The 16,900-nt window shown below is 37.9% G+C and overlaps 2 protein-coding genes across 2 annotated transcripts; both read right to left on the bottom strand.

Moving 5' to 3' along the window:
• Nucleotides 1-1,382: 1,382 nt before the first annotated feature.
• LOC136244055 (uncharacterized) lies at nucleotides 1,383-2,415 on the bottom strand. The gene is made up of 4 exons (XM_066035578.1): nucleotides 2,060-2,415; nucleotides 1,769-1,982; nucleotides 1,557-1,713; nucleotides 1,383-1,502 (listed from the first exon to the last, which is right to left on the bottom strand). Exons 1-4 carry the CDS (start codon nucleotides 2,250-2,252, stop codon nucleotides 1,383-1,385), a joined length of 684 nt encoding a protein of 227 aa, XP_065891650.1. The 5' UTR covers nucleotides 2,253-2,415.
• Nucleotides 2,416-14,383: 11,968 nt separating this feature from the next.
• Nucleotides 14,384-16,867, bottom strand: LOC136244360 (E3 SUMO-protein ligase ZBED1-like). The gene is made up of 2 exons (XM_066035931.1): nucleotides 15,980-16,867; nucleotides 14,384-15,774 (listed from the first exon to the last, which is right to left on the bottom strand). The coding sequence occupies exons 1-2, from the start codon at nucleotides 16,032-16,034 to the stop codon at nucleotides 14,531-14,533; spliced, it is 1,299 nt and encodes a 432-aa protein (XP_065892003.1). The 5' UTR covers nucleotides 16,035-16,867; the 3' UTR covers nucleotides 14,384-14,530.
• Nucleotides 16,868-16,900: the final 33 nt, after the last annotated feature.

Below are 16,900 nucleotides of genomic sequence, written 5' to 3'. Positions count from 1 at the left end.
TAACATAAGACCCTTCTGTGTCTTCGTAAAGCCTTGCCGCTTCTTGACCGATTCCTCCCACTGATCCAAATACCCTAAAAAATCTTCTTCAAGCCACTATCATAATAATAATTATTACAAGAGGTATTTTGTTTCGTGCATAATTACTTTCAATCTAAACTCTTCTTCATCTTTTTTTCATAAGGCTGCTGAAATATTTTCCTTGAATGATATCCATGGTGATAGTCATGGACATTAAGTGTGTCGAAAAATTTGTCCATCATGCCTACAAACCGTGCCATTTCAGCTACTTCATCTTCACCAAATTGCTCTAGGGCATTGAACACGGTATTGCTTAGCACCTAACCATCATTAATCCCGTGAATAAATAGTGTATACACAACTACCCACCTGAGCAGCAAGATCTACTCTCATTTTGGAGAATGAGGTGAGAAATATATGTTCTCTCTTGAGCTTAGGGAGAATTCTGGTACCCTTCCCTGGTTCTATGTCAGCATTGTACAACTTGACTAAATGGTTCCAAGATATACTCTTGCCATTGCACTAAAATTATGCAACAATCAAATTTTACACACAACTTCAGAATCATACCCAGAGACTGCGATTCTTGGATTGCCAACAGTTGCGTATTGTCTTTAACAAGTGTGGGGGGTCCGAAATAAAGTAGAGATGCCGTCCGTCATCAGCATAAGGGTTGATGACCTTGTAGAGGACTTCTTCAGTGGGGTCGTGCAACTTGATGAGTCTCCTTTTAGCAGTGTTTCCATCTAGAGTAGCAGCAAGTACCTGAAACAACACAACACAAAATATCAAAACACAGACAATACTCCGAGCAAGTCAGAGTAGTATACAAGCATACCTTAAGGCCACAGTTTTCAACTCTACGGAAAGCTTCCCAGAATGGCTCATAAAGCAAGTCTCCTGAAATATCAGTACATGGAAACTGAGCGTATGGAAACTGAAGGCTTGTAAACAGTCCTCTAATCATAAATACCATCATGGACTTCGCTAACACTTGGTCAGCAGGCTTGCCACCTTCAACCTCACTCTCAAACTTCAGGAGATGTGTATTTATGTCTCCTAAGTCGCAAAATCCTGTTAAGCAACCTGTGTGCTTGTCGAACACCAAGTCTTCTTTCAAGTGCATCTCATCTAGTAGCATTATCACACACTTCTCTCTTTCTGGACAGCTATCAACTTTAGCAGCACTCATAAGCATCTTGTCCACATAGTCCCTCAATGTTCTCTGGGATGGCAACTGCAAGCATCCAGAATTTCGTAAAGCTTCATAAGCTCCACCAGACCTTTTAAAACAAACGTTAGATTCAAATTTCTGAATTTTTATGCATACCTATGCCATAAATGTAAGCACCACCGAATAATCAAAGGATGCTGCAGGCATCCTTCTTTGAGGCAGCTTCAATTTGTTGGTTCCAAAATATCTTCTTGAATGAATCTGGTGGCAAATCATCTAAAAAACTTGTGCTCTGAGATGCAATCTCCTATTAAAGTTTAAAAACCATTTTTTAAAACATTGCGCTATGCGTATAGTTCACCTTCAAATCTTTGTGCATATCATCGTCCACTTCTATTCCATTTGATTCACAGTACACTGCAATCCTTTCTTTCAAACGATCATTCTGCTTTGAAAGGTTTCGGTACTCCTTTGCCAGACCACCTAGCCTGGTGACTAGTACTGGGACTGGCTGGCATCTACCAGTAGTAAAATAGTATAATAGTAACAGGTTATTCTATACTTTCTACACACCCATAAGTGATGTGAGTGGCATGTGTAGACTCATCATCAGGAGGTCTTGACTTGTAGCGTTGATGCTGTACAATCAAAGTTGATCTGTAGCTGGAGCAGGCAGAACAACGGACATTACCACTACGCTTGTCTGTAGTTAGAAATAGTTGGCAGTTGCTACTCCGTATTGTAGGAGACGACTTCTTGAAAGTGTCAAGATAACCAGGGCATGAGCCTACAGAAGGAAGTGATGACCCATATTACAGGAAATAACAACAGTAAGCATACTGCAATATTAATATAGCTACTAACCAGATATGTGATTCAGTGTAGTACTTCGGTAATGCCATAAGTCCAAAAACTTTTCATCGAGGTTCCCAACACATACTTCAGCTGAGTCAATAAGTGTTAGTACCTTCTCCATATCATCAACCAACTGAATCTTCTCTGGCACACCACTGAATAAGGGGTTAACTGTAGTGTCCACTTGTTGGGTCCTCCACATTAATGTCCAATGAAAATCACTGGATACTACTATGGTGGCAATAACAGCAACTGCTGTTGCTTCCTCACCCTGAATAACCAGCTTACAGATAATCAGGGGATCTTCTGCTGTTATATTCCAGGTGGAATACTTAGATATTAAAGCCTTGACACACCTTGATAGCTGAGAAGAGATTGAACATGTGCCGACGTGAATGCTGCCAACGACAAGGAAATCGGACACGTTAAGGCACTGACACTTGCTGTAGTGTCTTCATTTGTCTCCTGCACCATAATGGCATCACATTTCTTCTGTCTCTTCTTCCTTTCCTCATTCTTTCTATGGACAGCAAGCCTGAACTTTCTTCCCCCCATGTTCGTACATATCTGAATGGATAAAAAACATTTATTTTTAAAATTCTCAAACATGAAAATATATCATTGCATACAAAATGTAAAATGCCTATGCAAAACTATAGGACAAGTACTATGCTACAGCCAAACTACGTTATATGAACAGTTATACATTAGAATATCTTCCCCCACAAAAACAAGGTATCATTGATTCTTTTATTTAAGTGAAAAACGCATTTTTGATGTTATGCAAATGTGTGGGTCAAAATGTTTTTAAATAACAAAATCTAAAGTAAAAAGACCTCTTCAAAGGCCTAAACTTCCCCCACAAAAAAATACTTCTATGGCCTAATGGCGGAAACGACTCCAAGCTAAACTGTTCGAATTATAAAACGCGTGAAAGGACTAAAATGACTAACCTCTTCTCAAGCAACTATACTAAAACTCACGAGAGAAGACTTAAGACACCACTACCTTCACTTCCAGTAGTTTCAACACGTCTAAAGGTGTCATTGCACCTACGCGGATCGCCCGTATACTACTATTGGTGTGACGTCACCATTTCCAATCCCGGTTGTTTATTATCTCTGTGTAAATGTAGTGAGTTAGTCATTTTGGGAGTGGGTAGCCATGTTGGTAGTGTGCATACTAAGATTCTATCATATAAACTATTGCCATATAGCTTATAATGTATGTGCAATTCAGGTGAATTTGGTGCTGAATCCTAGTGGAGGAGGCAAAACAGAATCACCATCAATTGTCATAATTAAATGTTTTTGTCATTAACCTACCATCACAGCCATTTCTTGGCTGCCACCTTGGATTTCACATTTTTTTTCATCCTGGCCTTTTAGGGCCACACCCTTTTTTTACAGCTTAACTTTTTGGTTTAGATAATATCAACTAGAAACAAATCAAACTGTAGAGAGATGAGCTAGAAACAAGTCACCCTATAAAGAGATCAGGCCATCTTTGTAGAGAGTTCAATAGAAACAAGTTGCCCTGTAGAGAGAGAAGCTATAAACAAGCCACACAGCAGAGATATCAGCTAGAAACAAAACAATTAGAAAAGAGATGAGCTAGAAAACGTTTCTCTGTAGAAAAATCAGCCAGAAACAAATCAAGATCAACTACCTAGAAACAAATCAAGTACGGATAACTTGAGTTACCAAGAGTATCTTAAGTTACTTTGAACATGAGAATAGTGGTGGCCCAGTGCATGGGAAGTACGGATAACTTGAGTTACCAAGAGTATCTTAAGTTACTTTGAACAGTGTATGGGAAGTACGGATAACTTGAGTTACCAAGAGTATCTTAAGTTACTTTGAACATGAGAATAGTGGTGGCCCAGTGGATGGGAAGTACGGATAACTTGAGTTACCAAGAGTATCTTAAGTTACTTTGAACATGAGAATAGTGGTGGCCCAGTGTATAGGAAGTACGGATAACTTGAGTTACCAAGAGTATCTTAAGTTACTTTGAACATGGGAATAGTGGTGGCCCAGTGTATGGAAAGTACGGATAACTTGAGTTACCAAGAGTATCTTAAGTTACTTTGAACATGGGAAAAGTGGTAGCCCAGTGTATGGGAAGTACGGATAACTTGAATTACCAAGAGTATCTTAAGTTACTTTGAACAGTGTATGGGAAGTACGGATATCTTAAGTTACTTTGAACATGGGAATAGTGGTGGCCCAGTGTATGGGAAGTATGGATAACTTGAGTTACCGAGAGTATCTTAAGTTACTTTGAACATGGGAATAGTGGTGGCCCAGTGTATGGGAAGTACGGATAACTTGAGTTACCAAGAGTATCTTAAGTTACTTTGAACATGAGAATAGTGGTGGCCCAGTGGATGGGAAGTACGGATAACTTGAGTTACCAAGAGTATCTTAAGTTACTTTGAACATGAGAATAGTGGTGGCCCAGTGTATAGGAAGTACGGATAACTTGAGTTACCAACAGTATCTTTAGTTACTTTGAACAGTGTATGGGAAGTACGGATAACTTGAGTTACCTTAAGTTACTTTGAACATGGGAATAGTGGTGGCCCAGTGTATGGCAAGTATGGATAACTTGAGTTACCAACAGTATCTTAAGTTACTTTGAACATGGGAATAGTGGTGGCCCAGTGTATGGGAAGTACGGATAACTTGAATTACCAAGAGTATCTTAAGTTACTTTGAACATGAGAATAGTGGTGGCCCAGTGGATGGGAAGTACGGATAACTTGAGTTACCAAGAGTATCTTAAGTTACTTTGAACATGAGAATAGTGGTGGCCCAGTGTATAGGAAGTACGGATAACTTGAGTTACCAACAGTATCTTAAGTTACTTTGAACATGGGAATAGTGGTGGCCCAGAGCATGGGAAGTACGGATAACTTGAGTTACCAAGAGTATCTTAAGTTACTTTGAACATGAGAATAGTAGTGGCCCAGTGTATGGGAAGTACGGATAACTTGAGTTACCAAGAGTATCTCAAGTTACTTTGAACATGGGAATAGTGGTGGCCCAGAGCATGGGAAGTACGGATAACTTAAGTTACCAAGAGTATCTTAAGTTACTTTGAACATGGAAATAGTGGTAGCCTAGTGTATGGGAAGTACGGATAACTTGAGTTATCAAGAGTATCTTAAGTTACTTGAACATGAGAATAGTGGTAGCCCAGTGCATTGGAAGTACGGATAACTTGAGTTACCAAGAGTATCTTAAGGTAAACCAGGCCTCTCTGGATAGTAGGGAGTAACCTAGGATACCGAGTTTCTTGGGGGTACTTGAGTTCCACTTTGGATACCTTGTGGCAGTATCGGACTAACCTCCTAAATCCCCTATAAATATAGATACCTCTATAGTGTGGCCACCTCTATTATATAGGAAGCCTTATTGCTCCAACTTTCTTAACTTTAAAAGTGGCTCTGTTAGTATGGTTTGTAGTGAACCCTTGTCAATACAAACCCTAACTATTTTAGTGCATAAAATGATTTGTGACATAGTAATATAAGGTTACTTGCAGTTGGTATTAGAAATTACTATCTACACTTAATTATTTATACCATACAAACAGGAGTGATTACAAGGCTACACATTAACACTTATAACTCATGATCTACTATTGGCTCCAACTTTAAACTCAGAGTGATGAATGATGGGTATTAGAGCAACAAGTAAACCAAAAATAAATATAACTATGGCGTGGCAAGTAGTCGTTTTTTATTAGCTAATCTCGATTACATAATTGTTACACACTGTTTGTTTTTTTGTTGTATCTGCCTGACTTTTAGCTCGAACCACAAAAGGTTTGAGGTTCATTAGTTAACCTATTCACCCACCAATTTTCAGCTTCTTCTCATACATGGTTCACCCTGTAGGTGTGACAACATGTTGGTGTTATTTTTCGTGAATAATCGCTTATAACTCTGCCTGTTTATCGTATTGTAGCCAAATTTGATACAAATGCGCCTTTATATCCCCCTTCTGTGTACCAAATTTCAAGGAAATCGGATATGGCATTCGCGTTTTATAGCAGTTTTTGTAAGTGTGCGACAAGACGAAGAAAAATAAGAAGAAAAAGAAAAACAAAGAAACTAAGCCAATTTGTGAAGTTGCATATCTCGGGAACGCTTGAAGCGATTTTGCTTCTTGGACCGCTCAACACACTACCGTGTGTCTTGATATTTTACATGCCAATTATTCCATATGGGACAACTTGATTGTTCGCAGCTGCTCTCTGCTAAGTGGCTTGAAATATAGCTGAACTATGTACAGGGTGATTTGCTTGCAGTTGAACTTTCTACAGGATTTTCTCTACATGGTGACTTGCTTATAACTGAAATTCTCCACAAGATTATCTGTTTGAAGTTGAACTCTCCACAGGATAATTTGTTTGTTTCTACAATGTGGGTAATTTGTTTTTAACTGAACCCTCTATAGTGTGTTTTTTTTTAGCTGAACTCTCTACAAGGTGACGTCTTTAGCTGGGGTCTCTCTTGTTTTTAGCTCATCTCTCTATAGTAATTTGCTAATTTATCTGAACTCTTTGCAATGTGCTTTTTGATTGCTGAACCCTCTACACAGTGATTTGCTTGTAACTGATTACTTTATTGTAACTTGTGTGCATAACTGAATTCTCTACAGGATAGTTTTGTTGTAGCGAAACTCTCTACACAGAGACTTTTTGCAGCTGAATTCTGTAGAGAGTGACTTTTTGTAGCTGAATTCTCTACAGTATGACTTGTAACGCTCTGAATTCCTACAGCTATAATATTTGTAGCAGAAATGTATGATCTGCTTGTAGCTGAACTGTCTATAAGGTTAACTGTTTGCAGCTGAACTCTCCATATAATAACTTGTAATGCAATAGGATTTTAAATGGAGCAAATCATAAATAACTGAATGCTCCATTAGGGCGGCTGTTCTATTAGAATATGTTGATCTTCTATCAGCGCTGGAGGTGGCTATTAAATCATAAATTATTATTTGAATTCTGATTCTTCTGTCCTACTGCAAAGAATTTATTTGATAATTATTCTAACTACGTATTGATTTTCAGCTTATTGCTGTATGTGCTTTCCCCGGTAGGGGTGAAAATTATTGTTAGTTTTATTCATGAATTTCAATTATACACCTTTATTTTGTGTCATATCTCCATGATCTTATTTCAATTGCTTTCATCCACCAAAAGGCACTCCTACAATGGTTGATCTATCCACAAACCGAGTTTTAAATCATTCCATGAAGTGAGCAGTTTCCTGTAAGTGTAACAACAAACTGATCTTGTTTTACGTGAATACTTGGTCATAAATTATGAACTATTAATTGTATTTATACCAAAATTGTTACTTTGATTCACCTTTGGATATCCTTTCAGTGTAGAAAATTTCAAAGCAATTAGATGATGCATTTGTTTTTCTAGTATGTTTTGCAATGTATGCAAAAAACAAAGAAAAATAAGGAAAAAATCAAGAAATAATTGAAACTTAGGCCGCTTGTACCTCAGATATTGCTGATGTAATTTCCTACGAACTTGGAATGTTGACTTCCCTACCTAGCAGGCATGCTGCAGCAAGTTTGGTTGCACTTGGATAAAGGAGTACTGAGATACAAAGGTATGAATTCAACTAATGTTTGATGATTTTGCATTGGTGTAAGCCTGAATATAGCTGCAACAAAATAACTCTTCAATATTTAAATTCATTTTTCTACTGTGGTTTTAAATTTGGGAGCTCGATCTTTTTTGTGAACCTACATTTCTGTACTGTTTTTTTTACACCATTTGTGTGCAAATGCAGTAAATGTTTTGTTAATATACCACTGCTACAGGTAAAAGTTCTTAACTACAGAAAGATTCCCTACAGCATTGGTTTACCAGACTGTGTGGTTGTTGTGAAGGCTTGGAACCATCATAAGAATGGGAATGACTCCATTATTGTTGACCTGTTTCAGGTAGTGACTCACAACACCTCAAATACGTATTATGTTTAGTTTAATGTGTTTTGTTATAGGGACAATTGCGCAGCACCGCTACTTGCTTGACTTGCAAGAAGAGAGTTATTACTTATGAAGTCTTAGCATATTTTTCTTTACCCATTCCGGTGGGTAGAAAGACTCTCACTATACAGGTACAAATGTCACCTCCATATGTGGCTCAGTATAAGACCATTACTGTATCTGTAATATTTTTTGACCACCCCAATAACATATTCGCTGTAAAAAAGGCATATCCAAGAAATTACAAGTACCTGTAAAACTGCTCAGTAATTGTAGGGAAAAACCTGCATAAATGTAAAATAACTGGTAGCTGATACCTGGAGTGGCCAAGAATCAATTTTATCATACAACTAACTGCATGCATTGGCTGTGCACCCATCAAAGTAAAATTAACTGACAATCAAAACACTGATATCTGAAGCAGCCAAAAATGAATGTTGATATGCAATCAATTGCAACTAACAAAAATTAAAATTGAAACTTTATCGTTCAGTTGTGTTCTACATGGTGCATCATAAATTGATTTCTTTTTACTTTAATTCTTTAACTTTAATTGGCAGTAAGTTGGCCACCATTTTACATAGTCAGTATTATAGAACAAAACAGGCAGCCAAATTACCATCCAATTAGAGTTAAAAGAAATCTATTTAGGATGTAGCAAATGTGAATATAGAACACAGCTGAATGATAAAGGGCATGTGGGCACATGATTTTTGCCTACTTTTTCAACCTTTCATCACTCATAACATTTTGTACAATACTGCTATGGAAATGTAATTTTCAGCTCTTAGTAAACATTTAATTGGCTTTAGGATGCAAGTTACAGAATGCAAATATTCCATTCCAGTACTGAGATATGACCTGTAAAATGACAGGATGTAGTTTGTGCCCACATGCCCTGTTTTCGCAGGTCCGGTCACATATTGTGTACACATCATTGTGCCATTGCCACACCAATAATGTACAACAGCTTAGCTACTGGTGGTCTCTAGTTACGATGCCACTATTGTGCTATATCTGTTACTATTGTTTTGATTTGAAATCACGATAATTTTGATCGTGTGATTTTGTGTCTTCACCACATAGTCGCAGATTATAAACGCATCACTTATGTTTATTGTATGCGCTACTGTGATATAATATTGTGTATCTTTTCCACCCACACACACTGTGATGGCCATGCATACATGCCCTATTGGTAGATTGTCCCATTGGTGGTTGTACTTTCACAGCGCTCAGACATTATGCAATCATCTATAGCCACCAAAGGTGACAAACGGCACTGCTATCTGATTATAGGCGCTGCCCTCTGAAGTAGGCTTCAGCATTATACTGCTTCAATCAACAGATATTAACAGTCTTCTGATATATGGCTAGCTGTTCTATGGATTGAAGTAGGAGGGTTTGAGCGCTGTGCGTTTGTACAGCCTATATTGAGAGTTAGACACTCTCCTCCCTCTTCTATTATTATGTACTCTTGCCAACACTTTAGTGACCCTTCACAATGCACTGCATAATAATGTTATACAATAGTCATCATTACCAAAGGTGTTAACTTGCTTCAAGAGCCATAAGGGCCTTGAAGTGCTTGCAGGTCTTCGCTTTGGTATATCAATGCCTATCAGCAAGTATTTCATGGTGAAGCCACGGGTTTAAGTTTAATGAAATTATACTAAAATATTCAGATATGTTACACAATTATTATGCTGAAGGGGAAATACAGGCATTGGATACTCCCCTAATTATGTATAATAGTTATACGGGCACAATGTGGAGTCTATAAACCTGAAGGCCTGTGCTGTAGCGCACGAGTGAAGTGAGGGCACTACTAAGGGCCTAAGGGTTTATAAATTTCATAGACTCCACATTGTGCACATATAACTGCTTTAGACTCTATTTTACATTAGACTCAGATTACTTACCTCATCTACAGCTGTTTCTGCTGTAGGCTCGACAAAAGCAACTAGTTTTCCTGCAATAGTACAAGTACCCTGGCAACTATGCGTCGTCATGTGACAAAACACTCATTGAATCACTGCACATGAACAATGCATAGCGATTGGATAAACCTAGCATATGTTATATTAGCCTGAAGTCGAGGAGTAAATTATTAGAAAACAAGGTGGAGTATTTGCCACTGCTTTACCATTGTATTAAACTAAACCTTATTTAAAACTGAGTATTTATTATTGATTTTTTCTTTACTTTATCACAATTAGGATTGCATTGAATTGTGTGTCAAACCAGAAAATATGACAGGATCTAATAAATGGTCAGCATATTATGACCGGATTTGCGAAAAGGTACCTTTGTCACACACAAAATTTTACAATTTTTTTTTTTATGTAAAGCATCATAGTGCCATTCATTGCTTGAAATGTGCAATGAATGTAGCTACATTTTGATATAATATACTAAGCACAAGTTAATCAGTATAAGGAGTCAAGTGTTAAATCTTTTTGTCTGCTGGTATGTCAAATGTGTACCTTTTCACAAATCTGGTCACATAATGTATGAGTGTCTATTGAAGAATACTCAACAACAGGTTATGTCCTAAATGTAACTGTTATCGTGATTCAGAGAAGAGAATGGAAATATGGAAGCTACCACAAATACTTGTGATTGTACCGAAGAGGTTGGTTATCTACATCTGTGACTGGCACTGCAAAAATAGGGCATAAGGGCACAAGCTAAACCCCATCACAAAGCAGATCATAAATAATCTTAATAACGGAAGGATATAATTATTTACTTTCTGTAACTGGTATTATATTAGCTAATGAAAGTAGTAAAATAAGTGCTGAAACTTGCATAGCCATAATAGATGATGGCATAAAAAGTTATGGGTATTGAAAGATTGAAAAGTAGACAGATATATACAATTATGTGGGCCAACATTACCTGTTGACCTAGTCATATAATAATACCACTTTGACACCCCAGATTAAAGGAAACCTCAAGGCTATATTTCATGTATTGTCCTGACCACAGAGCGATATAATGATATTATTATCTAATCAAAAAAAAACAGCTAAGCTGTAAAAATACAGTGCTGCCCCTTAAAAGGGCATTGTGAAAAACGATGTGAAAACCAAGGGGGAAGCCAAGAAATGGCTGTGATGGTTGGTTAATAGTAAAAATTTTAATAACAATTTAGGTGATTTCTTTTGCCACATGTTCTTGGCACCAAATTCACCTGAATTGTCGTTGCTAAATGTTTACCATTGACCTACCATCATGGCTATTTTGTGGCCATCATCTTGGATTTCACATATTTCTCACCACAGTATTTTATATTAACATACCATCACAGCTATTTCTTGGCTGCCACATTGGATTTCACATCTTTTGTCACTATGACCTTTGTAAGGCTGCACCTCTTTTTGCATAAAATGATTGTGACATAAAGTTACTTGCAATTGGTATTGCACCTTTGCATACTTGAACCATACAAACAGTAGTGATTACAAGGCTACACATTAACACTTATAACTCATGATCTACTATTGGTTCCAACTTTAAACTCAGTGATGAATGATGGGTATTAGAGCAACATGTAAACCAAAAATAAATTTAATTAAAGAATAAATATTTTTGAAAATTAAGATCAAAGGAAAAAGCTACATTTTTGTGGTTTGACCTTTTCCTTTGAGCAATTATAAACCATTATATATCACCTAAAAGAGAATTTAATAAGCATTTCAAAAATCGAAACCAGAAGTGCCTACATCAGTTACACGCAAAGTTATGGCCATTTTATTGAAGACATGTAAGCAAAATGAAATTTTCAACACAAACTTTGAGTGGTCATAACTTAAAGGGAGACCTATGAAATGAGTCAAATTTTGGTGTGAGAAAGTGTCATGGTGGGGTCCATTTTTGTGCCAAATTTCATGAAAATCAAAAGGGGTGCAGATTTTTTTTGGTTGATTTGGTATGGAATGACCCTATAGAGACATTAGCTAGTAGAAGTTACCTTGTAGAGAGTTCAGCTACAAACAATTCGCCCTGTTCAGAAATCAGTTAGAAGAAGTTTTCTTGTAGAAAGTTCAGCTACTAACAAATCACCCTGTAGAAAGGCCAGCTAGAAGAAGTTACCTTGTAGAGAGTTCAGTTACATAGAAACCACCAAGTAGAGAATTCAGCTACAAACTAGTGACCCTGTAGAGACATCAGCTAGAAGAAGTAATCTTGTAGAAAATTCAGCTAAAAATAAACCATTCTGTAAAGAGCTCAGCTGCAAACAAATCATCTATACAGAATTCAGCTACAAACAAATCACCCTGTAGAGAGATCAGCTAGAAGAAGTTACCTTGTAGATAGTTCAGCTACAAACAAATCACCCTGTAGAAAGATCAGCTAGAAGAAGTCACCTTGTAGAGAGTTCAGCTACAAAGAAACCACCATATAGAGAGTTCAGCTGCAAACAAATCAACCTGTAGAAAATTCAGCCACAAACAAATTGCCCTGTAGAAAGATCAGTTATAAAAAGATATCTTGTAGATCGTTCCGCTACAAACAATTCACCCTGTAGAAAGAGCAGCTAGAAGAAGTAACCTTGTAGAAAATTCAGCTAAAAATAAACCACTCTGTAAAGAGTTCAGCTGCAAACAAATCACCAATACAGAATCCAGCTACAAATAAATCACCCAGTAGAGAGATCAGCTAGAAGAAATTACCTTGTAGAGAGTTCAGCTACTAACAAATCACCGTGTAGAAAGATCAGCTAGAAAAAGTTACCTTGTAGAGAGTTCAGTTACAAAGAAACCACCATGTAGAGAATTCAGCTACAAACTACTGACCCTGTAGAGACATCAGCTAGAAGAAGTAACCTTGTAGAAAATTCAGCTAAAAAGAAACCATTTCGTAAAGAGCTCAGCTGCAAACAAATCACCTATACAGAATTCAGCTACAAACAAATCACCCTGTAGAGAGATCAGCTAGAAGAAGTTACCTTGTAGATTTAGTTATAGCTAGCAATTAGAAGTTCAAGGGGGGTCTGGGGGTGCAACCCCCAGGAGCTGCAGAATTTTTGCAATTTAAAGGTTTGAAAATGCCTTAAATTTAAAATTGATACTAAATTTTAAAGCAAAACTAGCTAGCAAATTGCAACTTTCCCCCCAATTTCACAGGGAACCCATGCAGCATGGCCCCCTTTAGCTAGGATATAGTTACTATACAGTGAATTCACACAGCTACAATAAAATGCTACACAGCTGTATACTACTATACTGGTTTGTATGAAGTGAACGGATCATCACGTAAATACACTGGTGGATAGTCACGAGAAATGGCGCGATGTGGGTGAGACTGAGAGTTTGCTCGGTATCTCAACAGGATGAGTGGGTAGTTGAAGAGGAGTGATTTCTACTCAACATCTCATCCAGATGGCCACCATGTAATGTATGAGTGTGCAGCTTCTTGCCGAGGAATGAGTCATCTAGTTTGTCACTGCCAGGCCTTTGCCCAGTAAAGGAAGCCAAGAGAAACAAGCCAAGGAATGCGAATGATTATTTTATGAAGATTGAATTGTGATATAAGTGTGCTGGTTTAGAATCAAAGAAGGCACCTGCCTTACACGTGATAAAATAATGCCAACTGTCAGCACACGTGATACTGTACGTAGAACCCACAATCATTTCTGTACAAAACGATATGAATGCTATGCTGTACTGTAAGGTAATTGGAGGTACTATACGTGTAGTTCTGTGCTTTAGTTAGGCTGAGAAACTAGGTAACTACTCGTGTCATGCATTTTCAATAACATCTATAAAATGTACGTAGCTACATGTGATCGTCCAAAGATTGCATGAGAGTAATGTAGTTCGAGCTGGTCAGCTAGTTGGTTCAACTCCAGATTATTGGTCCGGCTCAGGCCTGACCAACCGGACCGTCTCCTCCGGCCTTGAGATGCCATGATAGCACCTCTCATAGATGTTACAATGACACCTTCTGTAAGTGCTACTATAGCATCTTTTGGTGCTACCATAGCACCTTTGACAGGTATCAACACCATATTATACAAGTAATAGTTGTATCACGAGGGCACGTGATACAACTGATATGTACCATGTAGGCTAATAGCCTACTGTGGTGGGCGACTAATCACCCAAGCCAATACGAGGCAACCCGCTGGATTTATTATATAGAGAGTCTTGTAAAATTCGATTATGGGTCAGCAGCAAGTAATGTTGCAGTTACGTTTGTTAACATAAACGGGAAAATCCTGTGAATTAGGGCTAAAACGAATATTCTAAAGAAAAACAAATGAACTATTTTGTAAACAAACAAACACTCGAATATTCTATTCTTTAATTACTTTGAAATGTGGTTAGTAAGTTTTCACATACATTTTGATATTTGTGTTGGTCTGTTATTACAACTGTAAAACAATTCATGTGAAATACTTTGTTTAGGACATAAAACGGAATATCAGCAACTAACTATCTCAAGTTATCTACGGGTCTGAAGTATTGCTCTCATCACCAGTTTCCTCATCACCAGATTCAACCTCAATCACATCATCTGTGTCATCTGTATCAACTTCATTGTCACTGATTTCAATCGTTTCATGATCTTTGGGCAATAGAAGTAACTCTGCTTGTGGGACAGACGGCTCCTCTTCAGTTAGACCCAACATGTAAGAGTTCTTATGAAGAAACACCAAAGCATTCACCATATCTGGAGTAAGTGCACACCGTTTTCTGTCCACTACTATCCCTGCAACAGAGAAAACTCTTTCAGAGGGTGTGGAGGTTGCTGGTATTGACAAAAATTTCTTTGCCAAGTATGAAAGGCGAGGAAACCGACTACTATTACTTCTCCACCACACAAATGGATCTTCTTTACGACTGATAGGCCGCTCTTCAAAGTATGCATCCACTTCATCTGACACAGTTACACCTGATACCGCCTCCTCATCATCACCAAGTAAACGATCTAAGACACTCTTTTGTTTTTTAGCAGGTGGTCCACTTGTATCAGCAGGAACTACAGCAGCATCACAGTCAACAGCTTTGTCAATCAAAACGCTCTTCAGTTGTAGTCGTTCTTCAGTAGAAAGAAAGTTCAGCTTACGAAACCGTGGATCCAATGCTGCAGCCAGCACTACTGGAGAGTCTACTTTAAGATGTCTCAAATTAAAGCGTCTATCCAGCTGCTCAATTAGATTAGCTTTAACACTCCTCACTGTTGAGCTATCATTATGATCAGGCTCAGCAACCTTGCGTAAACCGTACATTAGTGGCAAGCACCATGACAGAGTGGAGTACTTCTCTCCAGACAGTGTAGTTGTCACTTGATCTACTGATTCCAACAGGTTTAATAAAGCCTTCGCAACAGCCCACTGATTGTCAGTGAGATCATATGATCTGCGATCAACTTCATCCATTGTATCTTCTAAATACAAACGTATTGGTTGCTTCAGAAACACAAGCCTTTGGAGCATGTAGAAAGAGCTATTCCACCTGGTTGGGGTTTCTTGGATAACACGTAGTATCTTTGTGAAGCCAAGAGCTTTTTGTTTCTTCATAAGCCCATCCGTAGCTAAAGCAGAATGCTTGAAATGGCCCACAAGATGACGACATTTAGCAAGCAATCTTTGCATGCTTTGATTGTCCACAGCATGTTTAATAGCATTTTGCAAACGATGAGCAGCACACACAATACTCTCCCACTCAGCAACATCCCACAATATTTTACCTACAGGAACAATTGAATATACAAATAATATTATTTCATTGACAATGAAAGCTGTATATGCAGAAATACAATCATTATTTTAAAACTCCATGGGGAACGTGATAATTTTTGTTTTATATGTTTTCCTCTAACATAACTTTCGGTGTCCAAAAAAAAAACACTACATGATAGCATATAGTACATACACCTATATGCATGCACTCACCAGCTAAAACAGCATTAGATGCTTCATCATGGACAATAGCTGACACACTCTCCATATTTACTTTGTAACTGGTCAAAGTTTCTTGAAGCTTTTCTGAAATTGAAACTCCTGTGTGATGCCCAGGAAAATGCTTTGTTTCAAGCACACAAGAGGTAAGATTCCAATTTTTGTTTATAAAATGAGCTGTGGTTGTAGCAAATGATTGGGTAGCTCAAGATGTCCAGATATCTGTAGTAAGAGCGATGGTGTTGCCATGAAGTTTGGCAGTAATAGCTGCTTTCCCATCCAAGTAGTCCTTTTTGATCAATGAACTTACGTGGGTAGTAGAAGGAAGTTGATAACTGGGCACTAGAAAGCTCAAAAGCTCTTTTAAACCATCATCACGAACAATAGAGATGGGTCGCATGTCTTTCCACATCCATTTAGCCAATAACCGGGTTACTTCTTTCTGCATATCAACAGTCCATGGCACAGTGAGAGCTCTAGCGTTTCTTAGCTTTCCGTTCGCAGAAAAATTAGTAATAGACAGCTGCTTAGCTATCGGCTGTGATTTCTCTTCGTCTTCCTCTGCTTGAATATTTGACTTGTGAAGTCGATCTAGATGTTGCTTTAAATTTGACGTAGTCCCTCCATTGTACACCATCGGTTTGTTGCATAACAAACAAACAGCTTTTCCCCTCTCGCGTCTAAAGTGCTTCCAGACTGGTGATCGTAGTGGTCTACGCGAGGAAACTGTACTAGTGTTCGAACCGCTAGTATCTGATACGGTTTCAGATGTGTTAACCGAAGTGTCACCTGAGGTTACCACGTGTTCCGCCGCCATTTTTTCTATAAGGTTTCTAATTACGAGTATCCGAATTTTTAATATTTTATGAATGAATTTCGAATAGAACTCGAATCAGAATATTCGGTATATTCGTT

This window comes from Dysidea avara, chromosome 14 (genome assembly GCF_963678975.1).
Source record: "Dysidea avara chromosome 14, odDysAvar1.4, whole genome shotgun sequence".
NCBI lineage: Eukaryota > Metazoa > Porifera > Demospongiae > Dictyoceratida > Dysideidae > Dysidea > Dysidea avara.
This window is presented reverse-complemented; position numbering and strand designations above follow the sequence as displayed.

Bases quoted from the DNA above. Each gene is read 5' to 3' on its own strand.
- LOC136244055 (XM_066035578.1), bottom strand. From the start codon at position 2,252: ATGTGGAGGACCCAACAAGTGGACACTACAGTTAACCCCTTATTCAGT. The intron at 1,714-1,768 runs GTGTGTAGAAAG...TACTACTGGTAG, and splicing joins GCCACTCACATCACTTATGG to ATGCCAGCCAGTCCCAGTAC. The intron at 1,503-1,556 runs GTGAACTATACG...AAACTTTAATAG, and splicing joins ATATGCACAAAGATTTGAAG to GAGATTGCATCTCAGAGCAC.
- LOC136244360 (XM_066035931.1), bottom strand. From the start codon at position 16,034: ATGGAGAGTGTGTCAGCTATTGTCCATGATGAAGCATCTAATGCTGTT. The intron at 15,775-15,979 runs GTGAGTGCATGC...TTGTTCCTGTAG, and splicing joins ATCTAATGCTGTTTTAGCTG to GTAAAATATTGTGGGATGTT.